The sequence below is a fragment of the Mesoplodon densirostris genome, chromosome 2 (assembly GCF_025265405.1).
Source record: "Mesoplodon densirostris isolate mMesDen1 chromosome 2, mMesDen1 primary haplotype, whole genome shotgun sequence".
In the NCBI taxonomy this organism is placed as follows: domain Eukaryota; kingdom Metazoa; phylum Chordata; class Mammalia; order Artiodactyla; family Ziphiidae; genus Mesoplodon; species Mesoplodon densirostris.
In genome coordinates, this window is record NC_082662.1 from 174,736,388 (window position 1) to 174,753,946 (window position 17,559).

The 17,559-nt window shown below is 40.0% G+C and overlaps 1 protein-coding gene across 2 annotated transcripts in view; it reads left to right on the top strand.

Moving 5' to 3' along the window:
* Positions 1 to 17,559, top strand: part of RAB3GAP2 (RAB3 GTPase activating non-catalytic protein subunit 2) — a 99,948-nt gene that overhangs the window by 34,777 nt on the left and 47,612 nt on the right. For both annotated transcript variants that reach the window (XR_009531241.1, XM_060091424.1), the window contains exons 4-9: positions 352 to 433; positions 2,714 to 2,761; positions 2,838 to 2,913; positions 3,235 to 3,336; positions 7,714 to 7,813; positions 16,687 to 16,785. Coding sequence is in view for 1 of the 2 variants with exons in the window: in XM_060091424.1 (XP_059947407.1) it covers positions 352 to 433; positions 2,714 to 2,761; positions 2,838 to 2,913; positions 3,235 to 3,336; positions 7,714 to 7,813; positions 16,687 to 16,785 (507 nt within the window). In the remaining variant the exon portion in view is untranslated. The remainder of the gene's footprint in view (positions 1 to 351; positions 434 to 2,713; positions 2,762 to 2,837; positions 2,914 to 3,234; positions 3,337 to 7,713; positions 7,814 to 16,686; positions 16,786 to 17,559) is intronic.

Sequence of the window (17,559 nt, forward strand, 5' to 3'; positions counted from 1 at the left end):
AAGCAGATTTGCCCTCCAGTAGCATAAATCTAATAGAAAAATTTTCTCTGCCAACTAAAGATAAAAAGTAGTTTTATAAATAAGAAAGGTGGGGTGGTACATAAGAATTAATAACTTTATTATATGGATTGAATTGGAGGAAAGAGACTAAAGAGAGAGTTTTATAAAAATCTTATAAAAAATTTTAAACATTATCTTATATTTACCCAGGAAAAGACCCAAATCAATTAATATAGAACTATTCAATTCTGTACTCATCATTCTAAAGAGAAAGAGTGAAATTTATAAATTCTGTTTTACTGTACTATAGTTAAAGAAGTTATTTTGTGTGATAACTTAATTTTTTCTCAGCAAAATGGAAACATAGTGATAAAGGGAAGGAAGAAATGCAGTTTGCTGTTGGTTGGAGTGGTTCTTTAAGTGTCGAAGAAGGGTAGGTACCAGTTCATTTTTTTTTGTCTCTCTGTGTGTTAAATGTATATGTGAAATTGTTTGACTTGTATGTGAATCTATTAAGAAGCTTCATTGTTTGGAATGTTTAGTAAATGTATATTATTTGCAGCTTTAGAAGTTGTAGAGCCTGATTTGGCCAGTAAATTTTAATTTTATTACCCATGTGATTACTTTAAAAAAAAAAAAAAGACCTCCTGTTTGGAGAGAATTTAAAGGAGAATTCAGAGAGAATCCCGTAACATCCTGTCTACATTTTGTCTTTTCCTCAGCTCTTCATTAATTTTATTCAGCTAAAAAGTCAAGGGCAGCCCTTGTCTTCTCTGCTTTGCCAGCATTGGGCTTGTACTTAAAGGGGACAGTGCTACATTAATTCTTAAAACTCATAAATACTTCAGAAATGCAAGCTGGTAAATTCAAGTTTCCTACTGATCCAGTAAGAGGGTTTTTTTTTGTTTTTAATTTACTTTTATTTATTTATTTTTGGGTGCGTTGGGTCTTCGTTGCTGCGTGTGGGCTTTCTCTAGCTGCGGAGAGCGGGGGCTACTCATTGTGATGGCTTCTCTTGTTGTGGAGCATGGGCTCTGGGTGTGCGGGCTTCAGTAGTTGTGGCACGTGGACTCAGTAGTTGTGGCTCGCGGGCTCTAGAACGTAGGCTGTTTAGTTGTGGCACACAGGCTTAGTTGCTCCGCGGCATGTGGGATCTTCCCAGACCAGGGCTTGAACCTGTGTCCCCTGCATTGGCAGGCGGATTCTTAACCACTGTGCCACCAGGGAAGTCCCAGTAAGAGTTTTAAAACAAGATCTGTAGCGTGGTTCCATGATGGAGCCGCTAGCCTGGAACCTGCAGCCAAAACCTGTTTTCAGTTAAATTTTTATGACTGAAAGTTACCTGGTCGGAATGAATAAGATTCTTCAGACTTTGAATTCAGATAAAGACAACCAAGTAGAAATCCATAGTACATGCCTGACACTCTGTAGATACTCAATGAATTGTTTTCTACTTTAATCAAAATAAATAATATTTCTCCTTAAGTCATTTAGTCTAAGCATTTTGAAGACATTTAATTTCTGTCCGAAATGCAGAGCAAACGTAATGGTTCAATTACTTTAGAGACAACAAACAAACAAAAAGGTTAATTTTGTTTGGTGATTATCTGTTTTGATGTATGTGGAAGAGGATTTATATTTTGTTGAATAAGCTGGTGATGGTCCTGAGGTTTTACAGGTTAAATAAAAGTCAGTAGGAGTTATTTTAATTTTGAGGCTTGTCTCTGAGTGCGAGACAAATTTTTCAAGTCTATGTGGCAGAAAAAAAAAATCTTTTAGGAACCATCCAGCCTAGCAGGTGTGTAGAAATAGGTCATCAGGAGCAATTTCTGGAAAATATAAAAGAAGAAGCCAGCCAATTGAAATACAGTAAGTCTCTAGATTAACGTACTCAGCAGAAATGCAGCTTGCCTGTAATGTGATTGCCAGTTCCTCCCACCCTCTCTGCCCTTAGCTGATGCGGAGGAGAGGGGAACAGTAGGAAATGACTGCTTGGTGATCATTTGATGTTTTCTCAGCTTTGTGTATAATCAGTCATGTACAGTAAAGGTGTGCTTTCTTTACTTCTGTGCTTTTCACGACAATACAGAGTGAAAAACACTGTTTTTTATTAACTACAAGTGAATGTGACATTACCTTTTATGTGAATGGATTTTATGACCCTACTTATGGGGGGAGTTTTACTGGGGGTTTTTTTGTTTGTTTTTTTATAGATTTCCAGTTGTTCCAGTACCATTTTTTTTTATTCTTTTATAGTGTTTATTTATTTTTATTTGTTGACAGTTTGCTTTATTTATTTATTTATGGCTGTGTTGGGTCTTCGTTTCTGTGCAAGGGCTTTCTCTAGTTGTGGCAAGCGGAGGCCACTTCATCGCAGTGCATGGGCCTCTCACTATCGCGGCCTCTCTTATTGCAGAGCACAGGCTCCAGATGCGCAGGCTCAGTAGTTGTGGCTCACGGGCCCAGTTGCTCCGCGGCATGTGGGATCTTCCCAGACCAGGGCTCGAACCCGTGTCCCCTGCATTGGCAGGCAGACTCTCAACCACTGCGCCACCAGGGAAGCCCAGTTTTACTGTTTTTTTATGTAGGCATTGGATACAAGTGATCCACAGAGCTCGTCTTCCGCTAATTGCCCTTTAACACCCCATTATAGAGCTTTCAAAGTAATTGATCACTTCATTAGGTAAGCATATGCTTTTGTTTTTGTTTTTAGGGAATGTGTAACCAGTGCTCTGTGTATCCCACTAGCAAGCCAGAAGAGGTAAGGATGAATGAGTCATTTGTTTTCTTTGCTTTGATTTATGAGCAATTAAGATCGTCACTTTTGTTTGTAACAGGAGTTCCACTGGACGACCAGACTGGACCTGCATTGTGGTGGGCTTTACTTCGGGTTACGTACGCTTCTACACAGAGGTGAGTTGAGTGCTGTGCGGTTCCGAGATACCAGCTGACTGGAGCACCTGGTAACCCACACCCATCACACTCACTTGCTACTCATGACCACCTGCCCCTTGGGACTGTGTATTTGATACTTTATGGGGTGGAGGCTGGAACAGGGGGAGCAGTGGTGGTAGAAAGTTCCAGTAGGAGCTATAGAGAAGAGAAACCATAATCTGCAAACAGACTACCAGGCATCCACAGAAGGCCCGTTGGGGGAATGATGCTCTCTGGCCGTACCTGTTCCGGTATATTGGTAAGAAAACCAGCAGGACTTATCTCTGTGCTTCCTCCTAGAGTGGCGTGCTCTTGCTGTCACAGCTCCTGAATGAGGACCCAGTGCTACAGCTCAAGTGCAGGACCTATGAAATCCCACGACATCCCGGTGTGACGGAGCAGGTAGCATAAGAGATTGTGTCCAGAGTAGTAGTGGCTTTACTTTGAAGTCATTTCTTCCCTCTTTCATTGGGTGGAAACTTTAAGCATCTTCGTGTGGCACAGTTAGCTGCGCTGTCATATTCTAAATAGAAATATAAGCTACTCATAGCTGAGTAAAGAATACCAGTCTTGCTTTTACTTACTTAATGAAATATTGTATGCTTTGCTCTAGAATGAAATAAAACACTTAAGTCAGAAGACAAAAAGTTTTCTCATTTTTAGAACTTAATAGTGACTTGAGGTACAAAATGGTATTTTGTAACTTTATATCTTTTTAATTTGAACTTAGGTACCAAAATTATATAGAGAGTAAAAGAAAAAAGTTCTAGCAGTATTAGTAATAGGGCTACCACATTGCACTAACCTATTTCTCAGAAACGGGGTTATTAAGTTTTTATTTATTGTGGAAAATATTTTATATTCATTGAAGATTTTGATAGAGAAAACAATACTGTTGAGTGTCTAAGGCTCTCCACAGTTTTCACTTCTTCCTGGTGCTGTGTGAGATTTTCATTGTCTCACAGTCAAAAAGTCATTGTAGAGCCACATAAACTGACACGCTCTTGCTCAGCACACCTTGTTTGGTACCTTGTCAAAACTATATAATATGCCTTCTTTCTTTCTGCTGTCCTGCTTCCAGAAGATTTGAAGTAAACAAATCTTCACATTTGACTATGTGGACTTAAATTGTGCGATAGATGGACTGGAGCTCTAGAAGAAACTTAACTAGTAAGAGAGACTAGACTAATACCTATTAATACCTATGAATGAGTTAACCAGTAATATTAAACAATACCTTATTATTTCCTAGTTTTTATGAACAGAATAACTTCTGTGCATGTTTAGAGAAGAGGGAGCTCAATTAGGACTGGGACAAAAAAGGAAAATTTCATGGAGGGGGTGAAGTTTGAATTAAGCCTTGAAAATGGGTATCGAACTTAATTGGTGAGAAAAGAAGGGAAAGTATTTAGGTAGTCAGGAGAAAAATGAAGGAAGATTCAAACATAGGACTGTGTATGAGACAACAAAGAAACCTATGTTAGAAACTAATGAGAAATCGTTGAATAGGCTGAGTGGCCAAATTTTTTATACATTTGAAAGCCAAGTGAAAATCGGAATTGATTCAGGAGATTTAGAAGCTACTAAAGATTTATGAGAAGGAAGTGATGTAATCAACGGGATCTTGAAGGACTCTTTCTTCAGGGTGAATTGGACTTGTGTGAGCCTGGAATCAGGGAGGCTAGTTATCTGTTTTTTTAAGTTATCTGTAATAGATGTACAGTGCTGGGAGCCAGGACTGCAATGGCTGTGGAAAGAGAAAGGACTAGTCCAAAAATCATTTTGGAGGAACATTTGACAGGACTGGTTATTGTATTGAGATGTCGAATTTTAAAAAGAAAAATGAGTTGGCTCCGAGATCTCCATCCTGAGGTGTGCCATTGACAAAGCTGGAAGAGGGGACTGCTTTGGCAGTAAACAGAGGTTATTAAATTTGGTTTTGGACGTGTTGAGTTTGAGGTGATGGTAGGAAATAAAATGAAAATACCATCATGCCTGCAGTGATACAGAACTACCATATAGACACAAAGACTAGATTGAAGATGATGGTTGAATAGATAATGAATTCTTCTGCATAAAGGTTATAGGAAAATAAAACTGAAGCCTGAATACTTAAGTCTTATAATATTCATCGTAAGGAGACAGGAGAACATGGAACTATTGAAGGAAACAAGGAAGAAGCTGTTGGAAATCCAAGAAGATAATCTGTTTATTGAGGCTATGTCTTGAGAGCCATTTCCCATTTCTTTTTTTTTTTTTACAAATTCTCTGGAAGATGAAGGTTCTTTAAACACTTTAAACTTGGTTATGTTTATAATAATCTTTTTTTAGAGCTGGCGGGAAAATATAACTCACATTTAAATATTTGTTTGCTCTTTGCTTTTGTGAGTCAAGAAAATCCTTTAGTTGAAAAATAACTTATTAAACATGCGGAGAGAAGCCTTTGTCGTTACCCTGTATTCTACACAGCATCTCTGGATCTGATACATCAGTTTATATATCAAAAATATCTATTTGCTGCTTCTTCAGTATACTCCTAGATCTATTAAAGATCACAGGGGCAGATTTCCTGTAATTCAGTTCTGGGGGCAGTGAGTGTAGTAGGTGTGATGGCTGATCATTGCAGGAGAAGATTCCAGATGTTTTTCTGGAGTGTCAAAGAAACTTCTTCCGTGGTTTCTGCATAAAGATCTCTGTCATTTAGCATAATTTCTGCAGCTGTTGGACCACTGGTGTTTGTATGAGTGTCTTCTTCAGGAAGGCGGTCTCGTTTTGGAGATAACTGACGAGCTGGTGATTAGTTCCTCCGAGTCAGGGGCTCTCTCCCCGCTGCCATGCTCAGTGGACTTTGTAAGCCTAGCCTTGTGAACTTGTTATGTGAGCCCACACCCCAGCTCCCTCGTCCCCTGCTTCCCACCCCTTGTGGCCCACAAATGTCTTTTAAAAATGGAAACACCCTGGCTTCCCTGGTGAAGCAGTGGTTGAGAGTCCACCTGCCGATGCAGGGGACATGGGTTCGTGCCCCGGTCCGGGAAGATCCCACATGCCGCGGAGCGGCTGGGCCCGTGAGCCACGGCCGCTGAGCCTGCGCGTCCGGAGCCTGTGCTCCGCAACGGGAGAGGCCACAATGGTGAGAGGCCCGCGTACCTCAAAAAAAAAAAAAAAGGAAACACCCCAACAGTCCAGTAGAAAAAGGGGCAAGGCAATTCTCAAAAGAAGAAATATAATTGGTCTAAAGCATATGATAAAATTTTGAACCTTATTAACAATCTGAGGACTATAAGCAACTACATTTGGATAATTTTTCACCTTTCAGATTGGCAAAGATGAAGATTAACAAAAGTTGGTGACAATATGGAAAAACAGACACTGTCATGTATTGTTGATAGAAGTAAAAATTGATAGGTACTTTGTTGAGACAGTTTAATAACACAAATGAAAATCGTGAACACCCTATGACCCAAGAGACCCCCTTGAAGGAATTTATACCAAAGTGATGTGCAAAGATATATCCAGAAGAATGTTTATTGCAGTGATGTTTATAATAATGAAAATATTTAATTCATTCACAAATATTTATTTACTGCCTGTTATGTGCCCAGTTCTAACCACTGAGAATCCATTGGTGAACCAGACATGCAAAGTTTCTGCTTTCGTGGGACCTGCAGTTTGGGGATGGTGGAGGGAAACCAGCGATGAATAACTAAGGATTCCAAGATGATTCCAGCCTCTGATAGGTGCCGTGAGGGAAGTAATCATGTTGATGAGAGTATACTGAGACAAGGGAATGGAGATGATGTTTGAGACAGAGGCTCAGGAGTAGCCTCTCAGAGCAACTACATTTGAGCCGAGACCTGAACGATCAGAAGAATTAGGCAGGCAAAGACCCGGGAGGTGAAGGTCCAGGCACACGGAAAGTACTGAGGTGATAATGGCCTTCGTGTTCAAGGAGCCAGGGGAGAGAGGTGAGATGAGGTTAGAGACAGGGGCCGCGTCTTGTAGCATGGTTAGAGTCCAGGTTTATTCTAAGTGCAGAAGGGAGCCATTGGAGAGATTTAATCAGGAGAGTGGTTCAGTCTGCTGAGTCTCAGGAAGATCATGCTGTCTGTGGAGCATGGGTGGTGGAGAGCAAAGGCAGAGAAGCAGGAGGCCAAACTAAATGTCCATCAGTAAGAACTGGTTAACTGAATTCTGGTTCATACAATGAAATACAGCATCTCCACAACAAGAAATGATTCGCTTGCTTATTGAAATGGAAGAATATAATTGATGTATTTTTGAGTAATGAAAAACATGTTATAGAATAGTTTTAGAATACCAAAAATATGTTATATGGTATAGTCTCATACAAAAGTGTGCGAGATTATATGTGACACTATATACTGATATATGTCTGGGATTTCAGGTGGGTTTCCTTTTTCTCTTCTTTTTACTTTTATGTGTTTTTTTATCCATACAGTGACTATATTTCATTTTTATGAAACTTGTACATTTTTTTGGTTACTCCCACCATCTCTCCTGAAAACATTATTCACCATGTACAAAGGCTCATATTTGAGAAGAATGTTAAGTCCTTGGCCAAAAGGCATTCTGAAATTGTCTATTTTTACTATTTCTCTGCCTGATATTGTTTTGTGTGTTGGGTGTTTGCCAGTTGTTTAGTTATAGTATTTTTTAATTTTACATTAATAATGACATTCAGCTATAATAGAAAAATAGATATGCTTATTTGGCAATAATGAAAATTTATTATTTTCTTCTTTCTTACTCCTTTAATAGAATGAAGAGTTGAGTATCTTATATCCAGCTGCCATCGTGACTATTGACGGATTCAGCCTTTTTCAGTCTCTTCGTGCTTGTCGAAATCAGGTGGCAAAAGGTAATTTTGGGCAAGAAATAGCTAACCTCTGGTGATGTTTGTCTCATTTAACTTAATCTACTTAGAGAATTAAATACGTCTTCTAAATTAAAAAGGTCTTCTGAACTAGATTTAAAGGAAAAATAAAAATGGTTACTGTAGAAATGGGAGTGCGTTGTTGGGTAGATTGCTTAGTAAGATAGAGGCGAGGACTAGAACATCAACTCTCTTTACATGTTGCCAGTTGAACTGCAGGCTTTATTTACTGATTCAGCAATGTGTCTTGGCCAGTTAAGAGAGAGATTCAACATTGGGGTGGAGAATTTAGTTGCATGTAGCTGAGAAACCAGATTTCTCACTAGATGGGCAGCTATTTGGGCCAGCACACTAAAATCTTGTGATTCTACGTTGTTTCCATTCTCACTGAGGATAAAGATAGTGTAAAGTTTGCAGGGGGCATTTCCCTCACAGTAGGCAGGACCCACTAGGAAGTCAACATCAGCTGCTTTTCGCTAACTTGAAACACTTCTGAACAGAGAAAAGTTAGAGACCTAAATATAGTCTACATAGGCAGCTACATCATTTCCAGACTTTGGCATGAAAAGTGCACAAATAATCAAGAATTCTTAATCTTGAGAGACTTCCGGGTAAGATGGCGGAAGAGTAAGACGCGGAGATCACCTTCCTCCCCACGGATACACCAGAAATACAGCTACACGTGGAACAACTCCTACAGAACACCTACTGAACCCTGGCAGAAGACCCCAGACCTCCCAAAAGGCAAGAAACTCCCCACATACCTGGGTAGGGCAAAGCGGAGAGATTCCCGCACAGAGGAGCGGTGCCGAGCGGCACTCACCAGCCCGAGAGGATTGTCTGCTCCCCCGCCGGGGCAGGCGGCGCTGGAGCTGAGGCTCGGGCTTCAGTCACAGCGCAGGGAGAGGACTGGGGCTGGCGGCGAGAACTCAGCCTGAAGGGGGCTAATGTGCCACAGCTAGCCGGGAGGGAATCCGGGAAAACTCTGGAGCTGCCGAAGAGGCAGGAGACTTTTTCTTCCCTCTTGGCTTCCTGGTGCGCGAGGAGAGGGGATTAAGAGCGCCACGTAAAGGAGCTCCAGAGACGGGCGCGAGTCGCGGCTGAAAGCGCAGAGCCCAGAGACGGGCGTGGGACGCTGGGGCTGCTGCTGCCGCCGCCAAGAAGCCTGTGTGCGAGCGCAGGTCACTGTCCACACCGCCCTTCCGGGAGCCTGTGCAGCCCGCCACTGCCGGGGCCCCGGGATCCAGGGGCGGCTTCCCTGGGAGAACGCACGGCGCGCCTCGGGCTGCTGCAACGTCACGCCGACCTCTGCCGCTGCAGGCTCGCCCCGCACTCCGTGCCCCTCCCTCCCGCCCGGCCTGAGTGAGCCAGAGCCCCCGAAGAGGCTGCTCCTTTAACCCTGTCCTGTCTGAGCGAAGAACAGACGCCCTCCGGTGACCTACACGCAGAGGCGGGGCCAAATCCAAAGCTGAGACCGAGGAGCTGTGAGAACAAAGAAGAGAAAGGGAAACCTCTCCCAGCATCCTCAGAAGCAGCGGATTAAAGCTCCACAATCAACTTGATGTACCCTGCATCTGTGGAATACAGGAATAGACAACAAATCATCCCAAATTGAGGAGCCAGGAGTCAGTGCTGTGCCTCTGAGGTGGGAGAGCCAACTTCAGGACACTGGTCCACAAGAGACCTCCCAGCTCCACACAATATCAAACGGCGAAAATCTTCCAGAGATCTCCATCTCAACAGCAGCACCCAGCTTCACTCAACGACCAGCAAGCTACAGTGCTGGACACCCTATGCCAAACAACTAGCAAGACAGGAACACAACGCCACCCATTAGCAGAGAGGTGGCCTAAAATCATAAAAAAGTCCGCAGACACCCCAAAACACACCACCAGACGTGGACCTGCCCACCAGAAAGACAAGATCCAGCCTCATCCACCAGAACACAGGCAGTAGTCCCCTCCACCAAGAAGCCTACACAACCCACTAAACCAACCTTAGCCACTGGGGACAGACACCAAAAACAACGGGAACTACGAACCTGCAGCCTGCAAAAAGGAGACCCCAAACACAGTAACATAAGCAAAATGAGAAGACAGAAAAACACACAGCAGGTGAAGGAGCAAGATAAACACCCACCAGACCTAACAAATGAAGAGGAAATAGGCAGTCTACCTGAAAATGAATTCAGAATAATGATAGTAAAGATGATCCAAAATCTTGGAAATAGAATAGACAAAATGCAAGAAACAGTTAACAAGGACCTAGAAGAACTAAAGATGAATCAAGCATCGATTAAAAACACAATACATGAAATAAAAAATAATCTAGATGGGATCAATAGCAGAATAACTGAGGCAGAAGAACGGATAAGTGAGGTGGAAGATAAAATAGTGGAAATAACTGCTGCACAGCAAAATAAAGAAAAAAGAATGAAAAGAACAGAGGACAGTCTCAGAGACCTCTGGGACAACATTAAACGCACCAACATTCGAATTATAGGGGTTCCAGAAGAAGAAGAGAAACAGAAAGGGACTGAGAAAATATTTGAAGAGATTATAGTTGAAAACTTCCCTAATATGGGAAAGGAAATAGTTAATCAAGTCCAGGAGGCACAGAGAGTCCCATACAGAATAAATCCAAGGAGAAATACACCAAGACACATATTAATCAAACTGTCAAAAATTAAACACAAAGAAATCATATTAAAAGCAGCAAGGCAAAAACAACAAATAACACACAAGGGAATCCCCATCAGGATAACAGCTGATCTCTCAGCAGAAACTCTACAAGCCAGAAGGGAGTGGCAGGACATAATTAAAGTGATGAAGGAGAAAAACCTGCAACCAAGATTACTCTACCCAGCAAGGATCTCATTCAGATTTGATGGAGAAATTAAAACGTTTACAGACAAGCAAAAGCTGAGAGAGTTCAGCACCACCAAACCAGCTTTACAACAAATGCTAAAGGAACTTCTCTAGGCAAGAAACACAACAGAAGGAAAAGACCTACAATAACGAACCCAAAACAATTAAGAAAATGGGAATAGGAACATACATATCAATAATTACCTTAAATGTAAATGGACTAAATGCTCCCACCAAAAGACACAGACTGGCTGAATGGATACAAAAACAAGACCCATATATATGCTGTCTACAAGAGACCCACTTCAGACCTAGAGACACATACAGACTGAAAGTAAGGGGATGGAAAAAGATATTCCATGCAAATGGAAACCAAAAGAAAGCTGGAGTAGCAATTCTCATATCAGACAAAATAGACTTTAAAATAAAGACTACTAGAAGAGACAAAGAAGGACACTACATAATGATCAAGGGATCGATCCAAGAAGAAGATATAACAATTGTAAATATTTATGCACCAAACATAGGAGCACCTCAATACATAAGGGAAATATTAACAGCCATAAAAGGAGAAATCGACAGTAACACACTCATAGTAGGGGACTTTAACACCCCACTTTCACCAATGGACAGGTCATCCAAAATGAAAATAAATAAGGAAACACAAGCTTTAAATGATACATTAAACAAGATGGACTTAGTTGATATTTATAGGACATTTCATCCAAAAACAACAGAATACACATTTTTCTCAAGTGCTCATGGAACATTCTCCAGGATAGATCATATCTTGGGTCACAAATCAAGCCTTGGTAAATTTAAGAAAATTGAAATTGTATCAAGTATCTTTTCCGACCACAATGCTATGAGACTAGATATCAATTACAGGAAAAGAGCTGTAAAACATACAAACACATGGAGGCTAAACAATACACTACTTAATAACGAAGTGATCACTGAAGAAATCAAAGAGGAAATTAAAAAATACCTAGAAACAAATGACAATGGAGACACGACGACCCAAAACCTATGGGATGCAGCAAAAGCAGTTCTAAGAGGGAAGTTTATGGCAATACAATCCCACCTTAAGAAACAGGAAACATCTCGAATAAACAACCTAACCTTGCACCTAAAGCAATTAGAGAAAGAAGAACAAAATCATCCCAAAGTTAGCAGAAGGAAAGAAATCATAAAAATCAGATCAGAAATAAATGAAAAAGAAATGAAGGAAACGATAGCAAAGATCAATAAAACTAAAAGCTGGTTCTTTGAGAAGATAAACAAAATTGATAAACCATTAGCCAGACTCATCAAGAAAAAAAGAGAGAAGACTCAAATCAATAGAATTAGAAATGAAAAAGGAGAAGTAACAACTGACACTGCAGAAATACAAAAGATCATGAGAGATTACTATAAGCAACTCTATGCCAATAAAATGGACAATCTGGAAGAAATGGACAAATTCTTAGAAATGCACAACCTGCCAAGACTGAATCAGGAAGAAATAGAAAATATGAACAGACCAATCACAAGCACTGAAATTGAAACTGTGATCAAAAATCTTCCGACAAACAAAAGCCCAGGACCAGATGGCTTCACAGGCGAATTTTATCAAGCATTTAGAGAAGAGCTAACACCTATCCTTCTCAGACTCTTCCAAAATATAGCAGAGGGAGGAACACTCCCAAACTCATTCTACGAGGCCACCATCACCTTGATACCAAAACCAGACAAGGATGTCACAAAGAAAGAAAACTACAGGCCAATATCACTGATGAACATAGATGCAAAAATCCTCAACAAAATACTAGCAAACAGAATCCAACAGCACATTAAAAGGATCATACACCATGATCAAGTGGGGTTTATTCCAGGAATGCAAGGATTCTTCAATATACGCAAATCAATCAATGTGATACACCATATTAACAAACTGAAGGAGAAAAACCATATGATCATCTCAATAGATGCAGAGAAAGCTTTTGACAAAATTCAACACCCATTTATGATAAAAACCCTGCAGAAAGTAGGCATAGAGGGAACTTTCCTCAACATAATAAAGGCCATATATGACCAACCCACAGCCAGCATCGTCCTCAATGGTGAAAAATTGAAACCATTTCCACTAAGATCAGGAACAAGATAAGGTTGCCCACTCTCACCACTCTTATTCAACATAGTTTTGGAAGTTTTAGCCACAGCAATCAGAGAAGAAAAGGAAATAAAAGGAATCCAAATCGGAAAAGAAGAAGTAAAGCTGTCACTGTTTGCAGATGACATGATACTATACATAGAGAATCCTAAAGATGCTACCAGAAAACTACTAGAGCTAATCAATGAATTTGGTAAAGTTGCAGGATACAAAATTAATGCACAGAAATCTCTGGCATTCCTATATACTAATGATGAAAAATCTGAAAGTGAAATCAAGGAAACACTCCCATTTACCATTGCAACAAAAAGAATAAAATATCTAGGAATAAACCTACCTAAGGAGACAAAAGACCTGTATGCAGAAAATTATAAGACACTGATGAAAGAAATTAAAGATGATACAAATAGATGGAGAGATGTACCATGTTCTTGGATTGGAAGAATCAACATTGTGAAAATGACTCTACTACCCAAAGCAATCTACAGATTCAATGCAATCCCTATCAAACTACCAATGGCATTTTTCACAGAACTAGAACAAAAAATTTCACAATTTGTATGGAAACACAAAAGACCCCGAATAGCCAAAGCAATCTTGAGAACGAAAAATGGAGCTGGAGGAATCAGGCTCCCTGACTTCAGACTATACTACAAGGCTACAGTAATCAAGACAGTATGGTACTGGCACAAAAACAGAAAGATAGATCAATGGAACAGGATAGAAAGCCCAGAGATAAACCCACGGACATATGGTCACCTTATCTTTGATAAAGGAGGCAGGAATGTACAGTGGAGAAAGGACAGTCTCTTCAATAAGTGGTGCTGGGAAAACTGGACAGGGACATGTAAAAGTATGAGATTAGATCACTCCCTAACACCATACACAAAAATAAGCTCAAAATGGATTAAAGACCTAAATGTAAGGCCAGACACTATCAAACTCCTAGAGGAAAACATAGGCAGAACACTCTATGACATAAATCACAGCAAGATCCTTTTTGACCCACCTCCTAGAGAAATGGAAATAAAGACAAAAATAAACACATGGGACCTAATGAAACTTAAAAGCTTTTGCACAGCAAAGGAAACCATAAACAAGACGAAAAGACAACCCTCAGAATGGGAGAAAATATTTGCAAATGAAGCAACTGACAAAGGATTAATCTCCAAAATTTATAAGCAGCTCATGCAGCTCAATAGCAAAAAAACAAACAACCCAATCCAAAAATGGGCAGAAGACCTAAATAGACATTTCTCCACAGAAGATATACAGACAGCCAACAAACACATGAAAGGATGCTCAACATCTTTACTCATTAGAGAAATGCAAATCAAAACTACAATGAGATATCATCTCACACCAGTCAGAATGGCCATCATCAAAAAATCTAGAAACAATAAATGCTGGAGAGGGTGTGGAAAAAAGGGAACACTCTTGCACTGCTGGTGGGAATGTGAATTGGTACAGCCACTATGGAGAACGGTATGGAGGTTCCTTAAAAAACTACAAATAGAACTACCATATGACCCAGCAATCCCACTACTGGGCATATACCCTGAGAAAACTATAATTCAAAAAGAGACATGTACCAAAATGTTCATAGCAGCCCTATTTACAATAGCCCGGAGATGGAAACAACCTAAGTGTCCATCATCGGATGAATGGGTAAAGAAGATGTGGCACATATATACAATGGAATATTACTCAGCCATAAAAAGAAATGAAATTGAGCTATTTGTAATGAGGTGGATGGACCTAGAGTCTGTCATACAGAGTGAAGTAAGTCAGAAAGAGAAAGACAAATACTGTATGCTGACACATATATATGGAATTTAAGAAAAAAAAATGTCATGAAGAACATAGGGGTAAGACAGGAATAAAGACACAGACCTAAAAAAAAAAAAAAAAAAAAAGAATTCTTAATCTTTACTACCCATAGTTTACACTCTGATGTTATTATGTCTTTAGAAGAGGATATTGGTTTTCATCAAATTCAAGATGCCATTGATTATAAGATGCACTATTATTTTCTGTTTCATTAAGAAGTAAAAATGCTGCCAGTGAGAGAGAGTCACACCATCGATTTTAAGATTCCAGTTTTAGAGATGTTAAAATCATGGGAACAAAAAGCCTTAAAAGCAGTGAAAATACCAGTGTTGGTGCTGACTTTCCCCATTTTCTTCTGGGCTTGGATAAAGGAGCCTAATGGTCCTAAAAAGAGCAAACAAAGTTTAACTCTTAAATGATTTAGACAGCTCCCTGAAAGAAGAGTTTAATTAAGATGTGTTATCTAATTCATAAAGATTGTTCATAAATCCAGAACTAAACTATAAGACACAAAAGAAACAATTTCTTCTAAGGAAAGTATGCAGCATCTTTTTTTTTTTTTTTTTTTTTGCGGTACACGGGCCTCTCACTGTTGTGGCCTCTCCCATTGTGGAGCACTGGCTCCGGACGCACAGGCTCAGCGGCTATGGGTCACGGGCCTAGCCGCTCCGTGGCATGTGGGATCTTCCCAGACCGGGGCACGAACCTGTGTCCCCTGCATCGGCAGGCGGACTCTCAACCACTGCGCCACCAGGGAAGCCCAAGAATGTAGCATCTTACATTGCAATAGAAAAATTTTCACTGTCTTTTTAGCAGATTGTAACATTCTTGGTTATATTTCTCTTTAATAGTGCATGCTTTTCTGTAAAGTCAAAATTTGTTTGAATTTTTATACCTATTTTCATAATCTTTTAAATTATTTAAATTTAGCCCACCATAAGTTTCAATATCTTTGTTATCTTGGAGACATAATAGTTACCATAAATGTATGTGCCCAAAGAAAGTGGCCATTTTCTGTAGATAAAAATTCTGTCCATAAAATAAACTAGAAATAGACAATTGTGTTTTAATTGGTATCGTCAGCCATTTCACTTTTACTATTTTTGAATTTCCGTTTATTTTGTTATGTATGAGTCCATAAAGCCATTTCATCTCCTAGGAAGTAAGTAAGTAAGCCACTTTGTGCCCTCTTATTTATTTTAAGTTGCTCTAAAAATAATTCTGATTACTTAGCTGCAGACTGTTGTGACTTTTATTTCACAATATAGGAAAACTCTCTTCTTGGCCTTACTCTCAAATCTGAAGTGCTAGGAGGATTACATTTTTCCTTTATCAGAGTACTTCTACTTCCAGAATAAACAACCAGAATCCAGCCATTTTCTAATAGGTAGCATGAGAATGTACTGATGACTGGGGGCCTTAGGCATGAACCTGTGGCAAGAGCTGGAACTGTTGCTTTTCTTTTCATTATTCACTCCCTAGGTGGAAATGCTGAGGTCAGTGATCAGCATTGCATTCATTTTTCTGACAGTGCTATCACTGTTAGCATATCTTTCTGTCAAGCCTGGCCTCAGTGACTTGCATTCAAGACCCTTCTATTATGTGTCCTTTGCTGGGCATGTCGTCAGGTTTCGCTAAGGCACTGGTTGCTGTTCCCAGGATTTTATCCACTGTCTTACTCAAGGGGGAGAAATTAGTTACTTGGCTTCTACTGCAGTTTGAATTCACCTTGATTTTTAGTGGTAGTCTAGAATTTTTAATAGTCTTCTCCAATTCCTTGAGTGTTCCAAAATCTCTTATGACAGCCAACTTAGTCTTTTAATGTTTGCATTTTATGTGCGTTGCATTGGTGTGAATAAACCTCACTGTGTGCGTAGTTTACATTACTTTGCCTCATTATTTTTAGTTGAAATTTTAGAATAATCAAGTTATTCTTGATGATTTTTTGGTAAAACTTCATTTTCTCCATTACATTTAAGTTTGGATTGTCTACTTTTTATCTTTGACAGCTGCAGCGTCAGGCAATGAGAACATACAGCCACCACCGTTAGCTTATAAGAAATGGGGTCTACAGGATATCGACACAGTTATCGATCATGCTAGTATTGGTAAGCGTGACTAGTTCCAATTCTTTTGGAATTTACTTCTTATCCTTTTTTTTTAACAATACTTCTTATACTTTTTGATTGAAGTATCTCATTTATCGGAAATGTAGATTTATTCTCATGTGAAAAGAATATGCATTGTCTTTAGTGAGACATTTGGAAGGTAGTTCAGACTTAGAGATTATCAGAGGTTAATGTCTTTACGAAATGGTAGCAGTTTTAGCAATTATGCCCTCAGCAGCAGTACTGTCCAGTTTTAAGTCACTCACTATTTGACTTATTTTTATACAGATGAGTTTAATTCATATAATTACCAGATAGATCAGTCTTCTACAAATGTAACTTGTAGACCAGCAAAATATAGAGAAAAGCAGATTTTTTCTTGCAGCCAGTATTTGAAGGCATACTGTCTTAGGTTATCGGGAATGCAGAGGTGGAAAGACGTGGGTCTCTGCTGTCAGGAAGCATGAGGCTAGTTGGGAGAAACATGTGAAAACAATACGGTGCCACAGCATGATGGGTGTCATAGTAGACAAGGGGACCGGCTGTAGTGGGAGCAGAGGAGAAGCCCCTGGCACCAAGGGAATCAGGGAACAGGAGGTTGACTTCAATCTGAGGCGGAAAAAATGAGTAGGACTTGACCAAGAGGACAAGCGTGGGTGAGGCGCTCTAGCCAACAGGTACTAGTGCCTTGTGTGCAGGAAAGACAATGAAGACTGGCCCAAGCGAGGCCAGTCTCTAACTAGGAGTCAGATTCTGAAGGGCTAGTATACTATG